The sequence below is a fragment of the Arachis stenosperma genome, chromosome 7, assembly GCF_014773155.1.
Source record: "Arachis stenosperma cultivar V10309 chromosome 7, arast.V10309.gnm1.PFL2, whole genome shotgun sequence".
NCBI lineage: Eukaryota > Viridiplantae > Streptophyta > Magnoliopsida > Fabales > Fabaceae > Arachis > Arachis stenosperma.
In genome coordinates this window covers 13,669,379-13,684,736 of record NC_080383.1, presented here as the reverse complement: position 1 = coordinate 13,684,736, position 15,358 = coordinate 13,669,379, and the positions used below count along the sequence as shown (strand labels likewise).

The 15,358-nt window shown below is 29.3% G+C and overlaps 2 protein-coding genes across 30 annotated transcripts; one reads left to right on the top strand and one right to left on the bottom strand.

Annotated features, from left to right (window-relative positions):
* Positions 1-678: 678 nt before the first annotated feature.
* On the bottom strand, positions 679-2,316 carry LOC130939428 (uncharacterized). Its single transcript, XM_057867532.1, has 2 exons — positions 2,215-2,316; positions 679-1,134 (listed from the first exon to the last, which is right to left on the bottom strand). The coding sequence occupies exons 1-2, from the start codon at positions 2,314-2,316 to the stop codon at positions 679-681; spliced, it is 558 nt and encodes a 185-aa protein (XP_057723515.1).
* Positions 2,317-3,105: 789 nt separating this feature from the next.
* LOC130941081 (uncharacterized) lies at positions 3,106-12,241 on the top strand. 29 transcript variants are annotated; one of them, XR_009070537.1, is made up of 12 exons: positions 3,110-3,835; positions 3,955-4,404; positions 6,603-6,670; positions 7,087-7,166; positions 7,241-7,348; positions 8,381-8,721; positions 8,829-9,260; positions 9,371-9,486; positions 9,566-9,625; positions 10,617-10,739; positions 11,541-11,612; positions 11,991-12,241. XR_009070537.1 is itself a non-coding variant. In XM_057869468.1 (5 exons), exons 2-5 carry the CDS (start codon positions 4,043-4,045, stop codon positions 7,907-7,909), a joined length of 396 nt encoding a protein of 131 aa, XP_057725451.1. In that variant the 5' UTR covers positions 3,109-3,835; positions 3,955-4,042; the 3' UTR covers positions 7,910-8,200. The 29 variants fall into 29 exon arrangements, 2 of the variants coding, with proteins under 2 accessions (XP_057725451.1, XP_057725452.1); XR_009070531.1 differs by having other exon boundaries at positions 8,228-8,721; XR_009070530.1 differs by having other exon boundaries at positions 7,049-7,166; positions 8,228-8,721.
* Positions 12,242-15,358: the final 3,117 nt, after the last annotated feature.

Below are 15,358 nucleotides of genomic sequence, written 5' to 3'. Positions count from 1 at the left end.
TTTATTAAAAAAAATTTTTGAATGGTACAATAGTAACATATTTAAACACAAACATAATAGTTTTTATATTTAAATAAAATTTTTTAATATGAACTAAAAAAATAATAAAATTATTTTGTTCTTTAAAAATATAGAATAAAATAATTTTATACACTATATAATAATTTTTTATATATAAAAACTTTTTTAAATTAAAAATAATAATTATTAATACCAATAAATAGATATCAATAAATTTTATAATGGAATAGTGTTTGACCCGGGCATAACCCAAGTTTTACACTAATTTCATTTAAACAATCAATTCTCTAAGGTCCAAACATCAAAAGTCATTTTTGAATTTTTTTTTTGGGAGTAGCCAAGAATAAACCCCATTAATTAGCAGGCATGATGCATATACTACATCTTTGAAAGAAATGTTAAATTGCAGAAAAAGCACCCTCAGTTTATCTAGAAAAAAGTTAAACAAATTAACTATAATGCATAGGATTGGGGGCTATCCAATCCACCTGACCAAAAAAAACAAATTAACTACATTAATAAGTAGTTTTTAATTCACTAAAAAATTAATACATAAATCTATCGGCCTAAAACAAAAGTCTGTACAAAATTGAACCCGAATATATTTAATTAACTAAAAATAAATAAAAAAGAAAAACAAAAATTAGATATAGTTAATCACAAAACTTTTTTAAACCTCTTTAACGTGTCATTGTGAAATTTATTTGGAATTAGGGGGACATCATCGTTTGGGATGAACCAATCTTTGTTAACTTCTATCAATTGCATTGCAAAAAACTCTGGCCATGTCTTATCCTTGTGATCTTCATCATCATCACCATCTTTCATTTCGTCACAGTTTGCCTCAATTCCAATAGTAGTAACCAAAGCATCAACCTTTATTTCATCCTTATTATTCTCTAATTGATTTGTTAGTTCTTTCTGAAACTCATCAATCTTTTCATCTCCATTATTATTCTCTAATTGATTTGTTAGTTTTCTCTGAATCTCATCAATCTTTTTATCTCCATTATTGCGTGATTGGTTTGCTGATTTATTTTGAATCTCCATCCTTTCATCTCCATTCTCTGATTGTTTAACAAATTCTACTATCCCAACATAATCATTGGCATTCTAATATCAAAAATACAATAATAATATCAAGAACTTGACCTATAGATTCTATTAATAATAATAATAATAATAATAATAATAATAATAATAATAATAATAATAATAATAATAAAAACATAAAAGAAAAACTGCATGCTCACCATTTGTGTGATTCATATGTAACTAGTATATGGTTATAGAAAATAAGGTAGGAAACCAAGTTAAATTAAATATCCAAACTAGCATCATAAATTCAGATTTACTTTAATCTAAAAATTTAAAAATTTTCATACACAATTTCAATTGAAAGAAGAAAAAAAATACAAAATAATGCTTATAATATGAATACTATGATGAATGTGACATTTGTTGTAAAAGGGAATTTTTTTTTTGTTAAAGAATAATTATTATTTGACTTTTGCCCAATATATATGCAAATCAAGTTGGTTTCTAAATTAAAGTAAATAAGTAAGGTCTATCAGAAAATAAGTTGTAGTTCTTAAATCAATTACTGAATCTTTAATTATTTTTTTAATTACTCGAAGTACTTTATTCGCCTATATTCTTTCAAAATCAAAATCTTTTATTTATTTAGTCTTGCAAACAAGAGAAGTTGTAATTATAAATTAAAACATCTTTGCTCCATTTAAATAAAAGAGCCATTTATTATAAATATGTAGATAGTAAGATACGCAAATATGGATTTAAATAATCAAAACCAAAAAATTTAAAAAAACTTACTTTATATATAATAAAATTCAAACAGACTTTTTAATAACAGTATTTTTAAATTATAAAAAGAGTTAGAATCAAATCATATACACTTTGTAATCCTCAAACTAATTAGAAATGTTGTGTTCAAATAAATAAAAATGTAATTTCTAAATTTGTTATTTCAACAACACTTAGTCGTATTCAAAGGCACCACTATTATTATTGAAAAGAAAGAGTGTGTATGAGACGTTAAATTGAAAGTTGAAGACATATAAACACAACTCAATAAGCTATAAACTACTATTAATTTAGTAAGCTTAAAATCAAAATTGAACTTTTTCGTTATAGTTAGAAAAAATTAAACACAAAAATTAAATCAATACTTACCGGTATTACAGTAGCCACAGTTTCAGGAGCCACAGGTTTCCTTCTCTTTTGACGAGGTTTAATGTTATTCTTTCTAAATCTGCATAAAACATAATTATTCATCTGCAAGAAAAATATATAAATACATTAATCTTTGTTTAATTGGAATTGGAGCAAGACAGAAATAATGTAACAGTCATTGTATATATCAACCTAAAAAAATTATCTAAAGTTGTGTCATTGAGAAACTAAACATAATGTAGGGGTCACTTAGGTTGTGTTTTGATTTTGTTTCTTAAATAGAAACAGAAATAATGAGAAGATTAAAATAAAATAAAGACGAAATTTTTTTGTTTTTAGACAGAACACACTTTTACAACTCTATGTCCATCAGCAATTGAACCTTTAATCTATCATGGAAACGTTACCAAACATAGTCCAACAAGAATTTAGTTTGTACTGGTTCTTTTGATTCAAATTCGAAACCTCTAGTTGTAAGACCTCTAAATTTTTGAAAGTTATTAATAAATTATTATGATATATTATATTTATTTAAGATTACATTTTAGATATTTTTATATAAAAAATTTAGTAAACTCTTATTTACTATTTAGAATTCTTATAATTGAAAAATAATGAATATTTTATATGCGTTAATTTAATATATAAATTTTTAACATTATTTCATAAATAAAAGATAATTAATCTAATTATCATCAATTTTTCTTAAATTAATATTTATTCAAAAATAAATTTCAAATTAGTAATTAAATAATATTTCAAAATATTTACTTTATATTTAATTTAGTTTTACATTATTACTTTATTTTATTATTTTATTAATAATTTTACACCCCAAAACAATTAACCCTAACCTAACCACCCGATACCCAACGAAGGAAAAGGAAAAAAATAGAAAGGGGGAAAACAGGGGAAGCTTGAAGAAAGAAAAAAAAAAGAAAAAGAAAAGAAAGAAAGACAGAGAAGGGAGAAAGGGTTATCGAGGGAGAAGAGAGGAAGAGAGGGTTGTGTCGGGGAAGAAAAGGAGAGGAAGAGAGGTCTGAGGGAGAAGTGAGTTGCGTCGCAGGGGAGAAGAGGGAGACCGAGCCGTCGCGCCACCACCGAATCATCGCGCCGCCACGCCGCCGCCACCGTCGGGCTGCTGTGCTGCCATCGATACGGTTCAGAGAGGAAGGAAGCGCTACGGTGAGGAAGGGAGCAGGAGCCCATCGCGCTCGCTGCAAGCCCGTCGTCCGTGTCTTGTCGCCGCGCTGGAGTCGTCGCCGCCAATGCTGAGCACCGCCGCTGCCGCCTTTGAGGGGAGCCGCCACCATAGCTGGGAAGAACGGAGTAGGGGAGAGGAGGTTTTGTTGATGTTGTGGCAGAGAAGGAGGACGAGACGTGTGAGAGAGAGTGACGCACAGAGGAGAGACCATTCCTCTGCCGCCACCGATCGCTGCCATCATTAATGGTGAGTCAGTTAAGCCCTAGCTATGAGAACCACCATCTCTGAACCCTTATTGCTCTGTAAAATACCCTTATTGTTTGTTGGGGTTTGTCTCAATTGGAGTCACTGGTGAAGGCGTTGCCGCTGCTGGAAGCCAACGTCGAGGCTGTTGCTGGTTCTGATTCTATTATCCTGGTACTGGTCTGATCTTTTCCTTGGGCTTGATCCATTTGCACGTTCTGTTTTGTCATTGCTACAGTTCTCATATTCTTGTTTTAATTCAATTATAGTTTTGCTTTGTCTTGGATTCCTAGGGCTGTTACACTGGTTAAAGAATATACACAAAATTATGATACTTACATTGGAAGGATTTGATAACAAAGAAGAATCAATGCTATATTGATGCAAGATCCATCCACCATCATGGCTAGTACCACTCTTCTCAAAGCGATATCGTTTCCTCATTCCAATGCGCTGGTTAGTTTTATTGGCCATAATCTCTTTTCCGATGTCTTCCCCTTCCCAACAACCCAACCCGATGGTGCGAACCATTCTCAAGCTGTTAGTCGAGAACTTCCTCTTCAGACTAGTGAAGAAATAGAGGTCCTTCCCGTCATAAGAATTTTCAACGTTTTCTTCCCAAATTTCCCATGGATTCTTCTCCGTACCAAACAATTCACCTTCAAGAATGGTTCCATAGTTTGGTAGAGGCCTCCCATTGATTTTGTTACGGAGAAAATCTTGAATGAGTTCTTCATCTGTAGGTTTGAACTTCTTGCTTGCACCTGAAGGCAAATTTGTTGAAGTCATATTCAAGATTAAAAAGAAAGAAACAAATAATTAAAGAATTAAGAAGATTATTGAAGTGGTTTAATAATGCGGTAGTAGAGTTTATATATTGGACTGATTGAAAAAATAAAAAGATTGAAATATGACAATTTATGTTCGATTTGATTTTGCCTGAATTTGTTTCGGTTCAAAATAATTATGTTATCTTTTTATTTTAATTTTTCAAAAAAAAAAATCTAAGATAAAAATTACTCTGTTTAGTTGACATCAACTATAGTTAAATGTGTCAATTTTTAATATCATATCATCAAAAATAATTAAATTATATTTTAAATTTAATATTATATCTTCTAATTGAACTTAAAAAGATATTATATGTTATCTTATATTAAAATATCTTTCTAATTAACTATGAAAAGATATGAAGACAGAAATTCATAAGGGAAAAGATACAATCACCTGGTTAAAAAAATTAATAGACAAAAATTATTTTATGTTTAGATAAATTTTTTTAAAAAATTTAAAATCTTAAAAGCATATTTTAATTCTATTTCCTAAATAATATAATTTTTTTCAAAAAAATTATTTATTTTTTATAAAATAATTTTTTACTAAATAAATCACTAAAACTAACACTTATGCTTTATTTGATAAAATTTTTACATTTCAAAAGTAGCTTATAAAAATTACTTTATAAAATTATCTTTTATGTTTGATAATTTAAATTAAAAATGACTTTCAACAAGCACAAATAACAATAAGTGGTAGTTTGTTTGGTAAAATACTTAGGATTTAAAAATATTATAATAAACATTAGTAAGAATTAATTTTGGATATCAATTAATATATGAGATTATATTAGATTTTTTAATTTTGATAAGTACAAGTCATTTTTGAAAAATTCAACCTTAGATACTTTAAAAAATACTCATATATTTTAGGACAATTTACGTTGATAAACCAAAGCTACTAAAAAATTACCTGAATCTCCCAAATTCAAAATCGTTTCCATTTACATTTCTATATAAATTGAATTTATTGAATTCGAATTATGTAAAGACTCTATTTATTTATGAGTCGATTCTAAATTTATTTATTTATTAAAGATTTTATTTTCAGAAATTATTTTATTAAAAACAATTAAATCAAATTTTGATAATTAAAATAAAAATTCTACTTAATTCTATAATTATTGGATATTTTTCTATATATAAATTATAAAGCTTAGTAGTTATAAAAGAATAATGATTTTATATGATTTAGTTTAAATAATTAAGATTTTAGAATTTAATATTTTAAGTTTTATGAATAAAAAATTAATTATATTATCTTACATTTTAAATTAAATATTTGATTAAAAGTCAAATAACAAATTGATATTAATTTTAAGAGATTAAAATAGATTTTAAATTAACACAATATACCCTAATCTTCTTCTGTTTTTATTTCAAAACATTTGTTTCCCTTCTTTTAGTTTGTTTTGTGTGTGTGGTTTTGGGTTTAGGTCAGATCAAAGCAGAGGCAAGTCATTAGAGAAGTACATCTATATCTTTTTCTAATTTCTTATGCTGATGGGATATAATGCACTGTTTTGAAATTCACCTAAAATTTTATTTTGATCTGTTTAAGCTGATTTGCTTCATTTTATCTTTTCGTTTTAATTTAATTGTTGTTTTTGTTGCTGAGACCGTTGCATATGGTTATGTTGTTTGCTTGCTTTATTGGTTGGTTAAATTATAAACTGTAGATCTAGCATCATATGGTTATGTTACCTTAGCTTCCTAATAATTGTGGTTAACAGGTTATAGTTGTGTCCTACTTATTGATGGAGGGAAAGAACTTTTAAGATTTTCAATTAAAAGATAAAAGAACTTCTCAATTTATGGGAAAAATATGCTCTTTTTATTCTGTGTTCTACATTTTTTATCTGCATGGTCGTTTTTTGCGAGGAAGAGATTTTTTTAGGATTTATGAGTGAATTTTGCACATTGATGATTTGAATAAATTGTGTACTGTAATCTTGCAATCATTGGGGTTTTGACCACTTATTTTTTGTGTATTTTGTGTATCTCTATCTGTAATTTTATGATCACATGATTCTATTATCGTTATTAAAATGATTCTCCTCTTCATTATGTTTAACCCACTTTTTTTTTTTAAATAAACTTTATAGATAATTTTCGTTGATAATTGGTTTCAATTCGGTGTATAGGAGCTTGCTTGCAAGATATATTCCCCCAGGTATTGCTCTTTACCTTTAAAATTTGAAAATATAATTGAATTATGGTAATCTATTGTTGGATTTTAAGTATAATAATTGCTACTCTGTGATCTGGTGTTATTTATACTGTATTCTAGCTGCAAATTTTCTATTGTGGATTGAATTTACATTCAAATAATTAAATAATTAACTAATTAAAAAAAAAAGAAATATTATTAAGTGATGGACATTCTATATGCATGTTAAACAGACAGTAACCGCATGTTTTTAGATAAATGAGTAGCTTTATATGTTGAGATTTTCACCTCAAAATCCTTACAAAAGACTACTAATTTCACCTGAACAATTTCTGATATTAATTGTTTAACACTGTGATTGGTTCCCTTCCAAATTTTCAGAAACTAACATTGGTTGTTTCCATTTACATGAAAACAAGCTTGAAAGAGTTCTTTTAGCCTATGATTGCCAAATTGCTAAGTATTTTTGTGTGCATTAATCTGTGCATGCGACCAACATGTAAGTATGTCTCTTTCAAGATTCCAAAATGAACACTCTGGCCCATCATTTTAAAGAATTTTTGTTCATAACAGAACACTTAAGGCGGTGGCTATTGAAAATCCAAATGATGCTGATCAAGCTGCTGAAATTGTTCTCAGTGAATTGCACAGAGACTTAATATTGCCACTACCATGGAAGAGGTATTTCTGGTAGCTTCTCCTTAATATGCATGTATAATGAAATTGGAATGTCTTCGTTTTCCATGGGATATTGGTCTTTTTCTCTATGTATGTGCTTGGTCTGCAAATTGATAGTCTAATTGTACTCTTCACATGTCATGGGAAAGAATTATGCTTTTAATTTATTGTTGAAGTATCATTATGCTTTTAATTTATAAAAGTATCGAAAATTATTCTAATTGTATCTCTTCATTAGTGATTCTAAGATTCTTAATGCAAAGTGATAAAAAACGAATAAATGAAGTATTAATTAGTGTCCAAACTCCAAATGATCAAATTTATTGATATTTTATAAATTTATTCTCTGATTAAATATTGATATTTTTTCAAGTTTTCAGAAAAGGATTAGGAGGCATATATGAAAGGGACGTGGTATTCACTACTGCCATTGAAGATTTTGGAAGTGACCATAATGATTTTCATTTTGCTGCTTTAGGAGATAAACTTCATATTCTTTCTTTCTCAACTACAACTAAAGATCTTTCTTTCAATACTAAATTAAATTGTGAACCTTTGATATAATCAGTACTAGAGAAGTTCAGTTGGAAATATGCTATTCTTTTCTATCTCTAAATGGAAATGATTGAATTATCAGCCTCAATTTTAAATCATTCCATGCTGTGGACATATGGAGTTCATATATGAATTGTGTGAGAAATGCTGCTATAGTTACATCATTTTGTTTAGGATGCCATCTAATTAATAATGTTTCCTTTTTTGGTGCTCATTATTTTTGTTTTTTATTTGTTTGTTTTAAAAATACAGTTGATGCTTAAAATTATTATAGTGACACAAATATGCATGTGTATAGTCAAAAACAGTATGTCTAATTTATTGCAGTTGGAAATTCAAGAATAAAACAAAGACTCGACAAAAATTCAAGACTGAAATAGAGTATTTGCTCTTAAAGTTGGGCACCTGGCAGTTCTCAAATAAACAAGTAATTGGACGGGATTTTGATTCAAATTCAAATTGGAAATGGTTTTATTCCAGGACTTGCAGCTGCATTTTTATTGTTAACAAGAAGAGAAGACATGAGAGAGCGCGCTGCAAGTTTTGAAAGGGGGAGTAGTTGGCACCATATGAGGGAAAGACTTCCTCTTTCGATGTCGCAGAGAAGAGAAGAAGAAAACAACGGTGAAGAAACAAAGAACGATGGGAGAAGGAGAAGAGGGTGGCGACGACAGGGACGGTCACAGAGAAGGATGCCAGATCGATAGAGAAAAGAAGAGAAATGAGGCGACAGTGGTGATGGATGCCACCGCCGCTGTTGGATCCGTAGAACTGTGTCCATTTACCTATCAATCGGCATTCTGCAGAGTTATCCATTTGAGGTTAGTTGTGTACTTGTGTAACGTTTAAAGGCATTTTTTAAAAATCAGATCATTACTTGATTTCTTTTATCTCTCTCTTTCTCTCTTTCCCTCTGTGATTGAGGCAGTTGTGGAGTATACACAAATCAATTTGTGGTTCAAAATACCTAGACATATCACTAGTGAAGAAGTAGGAGGAATTCACTGGTGATGGAAGCAGTAACTGACAGAGAAGATAGAGAATGTGTATTTTCGACCTGTAGAAAGTCCTAGTCCTAACCTTGCACACTTTGCCCTTCTTCAGAGATGGTGTCAAGCTTTGGAGGGAATAAATTGAAAAAGCTAAATCAGCTCTGGCTAAGGATGAGGCTAAGCTTTCAAAATTGAAAAAAGAAGAAAGCACACTTAAAGATATTGTGCAACAGTGAAGTAGTATCCTTTTTCTTTCATGCTGCTCATGACTGACTCTGAACTTGAATGTAATGAAAAACAGCTGCCAGATGCACCAGACAGGACACCGGCTGCCAATATTAAAGGTGGCTGAAGCATTGCATTTTTAGGTACTGCTTTTCTTTGTTATTTATTGTTCTTTCTGCTTTTAAATGATCCCACTATACATTAAGATTCTCAATAACTAAGCAGAATATTATTTTGATGGGCACCAACACAGGCATTGTCTAAGTCTCTAAGCCATTAACTGTAGACGAACTGCTTTATTTAAAGGAGGAGTTTACACTTTTGGAGCCAAACAAAAATGGAACTATTAGCCTAAAAAACATCAAAGCGGTTAGTTTTGTTTCAAATTCTTTTTATATACTTGGTTAAGATGATTGTGTTTGCCATCTCACAAATTTGACATGGTCAGGCCTCGATAAAAAACGCAACAAATGCTATGGAGTCACACATTATTGACTTTTTTGGATCAGTAAGTTCTATGATTTAACTGTACCAATACCTTCATACATTATATAAATAGCATTTGCACCAATAGTGCTCGCTGATTAAAATGAATTTGGGTTACAGCTTAATGCATTGCAATATAGAAGGATGGATTTTGATGAGTTTTGTGCAGCTATACTCGGTGTTCATCAACTTGAAGCACTTGATCAACTTGAAGCCCTTGATAGTCACCCCAAATATATTGCAATGCATTAAGCTGCAATATGTTGTACCTTCAACAAGTCTTTCTTCTAATTATAATTGGATAATGCAATTTGAATACAATTGTAAAATCTTTTTAATTAGTAATTTAGGACATGTTTTGTTTTTGTAGCTATAATAATTAGAAGAAAGACTTATAAAAATAGTTGATGGTGTGAAAGGTACAACTTATGTGAAGTTTTTCATATCATGAGTTAGTCTGTCACCAGTTTTTTAAATTGTGCTCCCTTTGTCATTAAGCTTGTCACAGCATCTCAATTTTGTAAGAGATACTGAAAAATATTATGTGATATTTCTACTATTTTATTTTAGTGTGATCAAGTATTTATCATGTTCTATTTTAGCGTGAACAATTTTTTGCTCATAAATTAAAAAACTGAGATAAAATAGATTTATGAAAGAGAATTTCTTTTGCACTAACCCATATAGAACATGTGTTTTCCTTTAAACAAAAATGCCTTCTACTGAATATTTGCCACCATAATTTTTTTTGCTGTTGGGTTAGTTAGTGTATATTGTAGCCTTTTTTCATGGGATCAGAATTTGTATCTTCTGTTTGATACTAATTATATCTAGATGGAAGATCAATTTGTAGTTTACTACTTGAGATGGCATAAGAAATTTATAAATTGGCTGTTTGGTCACTGATTTTATATTTCTTGGAAGATCAATTTGTAGTTTACTTTACTATTTTATATTTGCATTTTGGTGTTTGATACTAACAGAGATATTTATATTACTAATTTTATTTGCAGATTCCATGATGCAAATTCCACGTCACTGGAGTTTAGTGTTCTTAAGGATCTCATTGAGATTTTAGAGAGCAAAAGTAGCCTCAATGAAGAGGCAGGGGGCTTGCAATATTTCCAATCAAATTGGTAGGTATCAATACTGCTTGCTATATTAGCCAATAGTATCTAAGACTTATTTTTTCATTTGAGATCTAGCGTTATATGGTTATGTTACCTTAGCCTCCTAATAATTGTGGTTAACGGGTTATAGTTGTGTCCTACTTATTAATGGAGGGAAAGAATTTTTAAAATTTTCAATTAAAAGATAAAAGAACTTTTAGGATGCCATTTAGTTAATATGTTCGACTGATGGTATACCAGCAAGTACAACTAGATTTTGTTCCTTTACTAAAAATAGTATTAATTGAAATATATACGATGCATAGAATTCTCTGTAACTACATAGCATTAATAAAAAAATACTGAATGAGAAATTTCAACAATCCATGTCCCACTATCAAAATTTTTGAATGAGCATTTTTAACAATTTATGTCCCATTTATCAATTTTAACCTTTTTTTTCTTTAAAATATATAATTGGGTTAGAAGAATTGATATATGAAAAGAACAAGACTCTTCCCAAATAAAGTAATTTCAGAATTAAAGCTTTTAAGTTATAACAAAATTAAAAAAAAAAAAAGAAATGAAAGAATTTTGGTTTACTAATTGATTGAATCTAAGAATATTTTTCTATTTAGCATATGTATGTTTCATTTTTGTTGAAAGAAGAAGAATTTATTATTCTCAAGTCACATCATTTTTTTTATCTACACTCTTCAATAAAAATGCTTTTATTAGTACTTAAATTACTATTTTATAATTTTAACATACACTTGAAATATTGTGAATTAAAATTAACTTTAATGTTTTTATTCATTTGTTTGCTAGCTACGTTTTGATGTATCTGTTTGGTAAAAAAGGCTTAGATTTTGGAGGATGTCCATTTTTGCTTCAAAAGAGGTTAGTATTGCATTTATTTTTTATTTTTATAGTATTAATTTAATTAACTATATTAATTGAAAAGGTAGTGTTTTTTAAGCTATTATTTTTCTTTTCATCCTCCATAATATACACCAAATATTAAAAGGCACAATATATTATATGGTGGCTTTAATTAGTAAAAGGCATAGAAAATAATAGTATTTTTTAGAAATCAAGATATGAAAATTAAAGAGATCCTTAAGGAGGTTCATCATTACAAAAGAAATTGGAAGAGATTCAGATTTGAAAAAAAATGGGCATCAAGTATGTATGCTGGTAGGGGGTCGGTGAGTCGGTCGGTCTATAGTGATTAGATGATGATTTTGAGGCTGCAAATCTGTGATTATTTGTTTGCAGGGTCTTAATGCGGTATTCGAGTGATTATTTGTTTATGGATAGTTTTTCTAGAACAATTGATGTAACTGTCTTTTTTTTTTCTTAGTTTAGGTTATCTTTTTGTATCAATTTGTCGTTGGATATATTTTGTGGAACTGATCTTATTAACTTCTTTTTAGTTTTGGTAAATTGAACTTATAAAAAAAAGCATGGAAATAATTTAAAAACATATATTTGTGTTAAGATATGTAATAAGAAATCGTGTCCTTAGATACGGGTATTTGTATTTATCTCCTGCTTTTAACCATTATCCATTTGTTCTTTTTTATACTTTACTTCTCATCTCAGATACTGAATAGATAATAATTTGAACTATGATTATTTGGCATCTTGGCTAAAGGTAGTTAATCAAAATAATAAATCTACATTTGATTCTAACTGCCGGTAAAAGTTTATCAGTAAACATTTTGTGTAAATAGCATCTATGTTAATTATATTTAATTAAAGAGTTTTTTATCTTAAAAGAAATATACGTAAATTTGTAGAGTTGTATCATATCGTGCAAGTTATCAAAGAAATAGTTTTATCATGGGGTAAGTATAATTTTGGTCCCTAAAGTTTTTCGCCAGAATCGAAATCGTCTCTCATCTAATTTTCGATTTAGAATCGTCCTTAACGTTTTTTTTCGTATTAAAATTGTCCTTTTAATTTTTTTGGACAAAAATACCCTCACCACTACCAATACAATTACCTCCTCCACCACCACTACCACTAACACCAACACCAACACCACCGCCACAACCAGCACCAACACCACCACCAACCCCAACACCACCACCACCCCCACTCCACCCCCACCCCCACCCCCCATCCACTGCCATTCCATCACCATCTGCATCACACCAACCAAAACTCAAAAATCAACATCATCATTGTTATCCTTATCGAAACCCAAAGCTCAGATCCAGAACTTAAACTAAGAAAAACAAACCCAGAACTCTTCCTCAATACCCATCTTCTTCCTCAACATTAACCAGAAGCAAATGCACAAACGCAGAAGAACAACATTGAATAACAACAATAGATAACAACAAGCTCAACCAGAAGCGGAAGAACAGTAGAAGCAAAAAATAATGAAACAACAACAAACAGATGCAGAAGAACAAAAACAACCATGGATCTTGTATACAATTAACCATTAACAAAAATTCAATAACCTAAGCTAATTCAACAACAAGAACAACAATTCAGCAACAACTTTCAGCAATTCAATAACCTAAAATCAACTAACAGAAAATTAAAATCCAGCTAAACTAACTCAGAATCAAGGGGCTGGAGGGAGGGTAACAGGTAGTGGTGGCTCTGATTCCTTCTGCGACAGGGATTGAGGGAGGAAAAGCAGGGAGGCTCGCTGGTGGTGGTGAAACAGATCAGGCTCCACGTTGCTGCGTGGTGGTGAAGCAGGGGAGGCTCCACGTTGCTACGCCATGGTGAAGCAGGAGAGGCTCGCCGGCGGTGAGTTCTGGTTCGAGGAGATTCGAGACAGGGAAGAAGAGAAGGAGGGGAGAGGATCGCGGTTGATCTGGACAGGAGAGAGGCAGCGGCTGCAGCGGCGAGACGGCGGCTTCCGTTCCCCCTTCATCGTCATCTTCATCAGAGTTCTAGAGGAAGCGGCAGCGACAAGGAGGTCACGGCGGCGACGATGGAGGCTCGCCGGCGCCGTCCCCCTCCCCCCTCCCCCTCCCCCTTCGTATACCCTTTTCTTCCTCCCCCCCCCCCCCCAAACGCGTTTTCTTACCCCCTAACACGCGTTTTCTTTTTTTTTAATTTTTTAACTTTTATTATTAAAATAGTAATAGGGGTAGTGTAGGAATAACATAAAAAAATTTATTAAAAATGACGATTTTAATACGAAAAAAACGTTAAGGACGATTCTAAATCGAAAATTAGATGAGGGACGATTTCGATTCTTATGAAAAATTTTAGGGATCAAAACTATACTTACCCCTTTTATCATAGTGTTTTTATTTTTCAAGAAGATGTTTTTTATTTCAAATTTAAAGTACAAGTTGAATAGAAATTTAATTATTTAAAAATAATTTTTTCTTTTTGAGTCGGAATTTATTTTTATTTAATATTTCATTCTCTAATTGCTTTACAGAGAGGTCAATGACCTTATGCAATAATTTATATATAAAAGTATTTTAAGATAGACAATACATGTTAGTATAAATGTGATTTTATAAAATTAATTATGATTAAAAAATTTTATTGTCATATAATTTGTGTTAATAATGTTAGTTAAAATCACATTGAAGTGAAATTTATTAATAGGATATAATTTATATATTTTTTTGTATTCCCTTTTAAATTTATTTTTTACAATAAAATGATATATTTAAAAAATAGATATTATTTTTATGGTTTAAATATTACAAAAATATATTTTATAATTACAGATTTTAAGGATATTTAGTGTTAAAATTTTGTGTGTAAGTGACAACATTAAAATCATATTTAACTTATGTACAAGAATATGCCTAAATAACAAAGATTATTCACATTGGATCTAAGTTACGATAGTTAAGTAACATATTAATGCATATAATAATGTCTAATTTATCTAAAAAATAAAAAAAATTAATGAAACGGATTTTAACAGATATTTTTTTAAAATATTTTTTAATCTAAACAACATTTAATCAAATAATTTTTTAATATAAATATTTTATTTAAGATGGTACAAATTATTAAAGTTTGTCTGATGTAGTATAAATTGGTTTTAAAAGATAGAATTTTAAGATTTTATTTTAAAAGAAATAAATAAGAAATAAATACTCCTTTAGGTTAATAAAATAAATAATTAAGTATCATTTAACTCACAAAATACTTAAGAAATCATTGTAACTCATGAATACGAAAAAACTTGTAACAAATTATATATATAATAAGCAAAATTTAAATGTTAATAAAAATTATCAACTATCAAATAGGCAGAGATCCAAAAAACATGTGAAGATTGGATCGCATCAAAATTATTTGTTTTTCACTGCTTCACTATTTTTTATAATTAATATTTTTTGTTGTTAATAATAAAAATCCTTCTTATATAATGACAAAATGATATTTGATCTCATATCTAATTATTTTTTGTTTTAAATTTTTTAAATTTTAAGATTTGAGTATGTGATGACCATGATTTATATTACTATTATTTTTATAGGTAGTGTTTTTGTCTTTCTATCTTTAGATATTATATAAAAATTTTCTACTGAATAATTAAACAAATAAATAAAATTTACTATCTTATTTACTATCATGAAAAATAATAAATTAAATATTTTTTAATTTATTCAAAATTTTGGTGGTAAAAAATATTATAATGAAAA

Excerpts from the sequence above, each read along its gene's own strand:
- LOC130939428 (XM_057867532.1), bottom strand. The coding sequence starts at position 2,316 with ATGAATAATTATGTTTTATGCAGATTTAGAAAGAATAACATTAAACCT. Across the intron at positions 1,135-2,214 it reads CTGTGGCTACTGTAATACCG|AATGCCAATGATTATGTTGG; the intron begins GTAAGTATTGAT and ends TTTTGATATTAG.
- LOC130941081 (XM_057869468.1), top strand. The coding sequence starts at position 4,043 with ATGCAAGATCCATCCACCATCATGGCTAGTACCACTCTTCTCAAAGCG. Across the intron at positions 6,671-7,240 it reads TGCAAGATATATTCCCCCAG|AACACTTAAGGCGGTGGCTA; the intron begins GTATTGCTCTTT and ends TGTTCATAACAG. Across the intron at positions 7,349-7,725 it reads TTGCCACTACCATGGAAGAG|AAAAGGATTAGGAGGCATAT; the intron begins GTATTTCTGGTA and ends TCAAGTTTTCAG.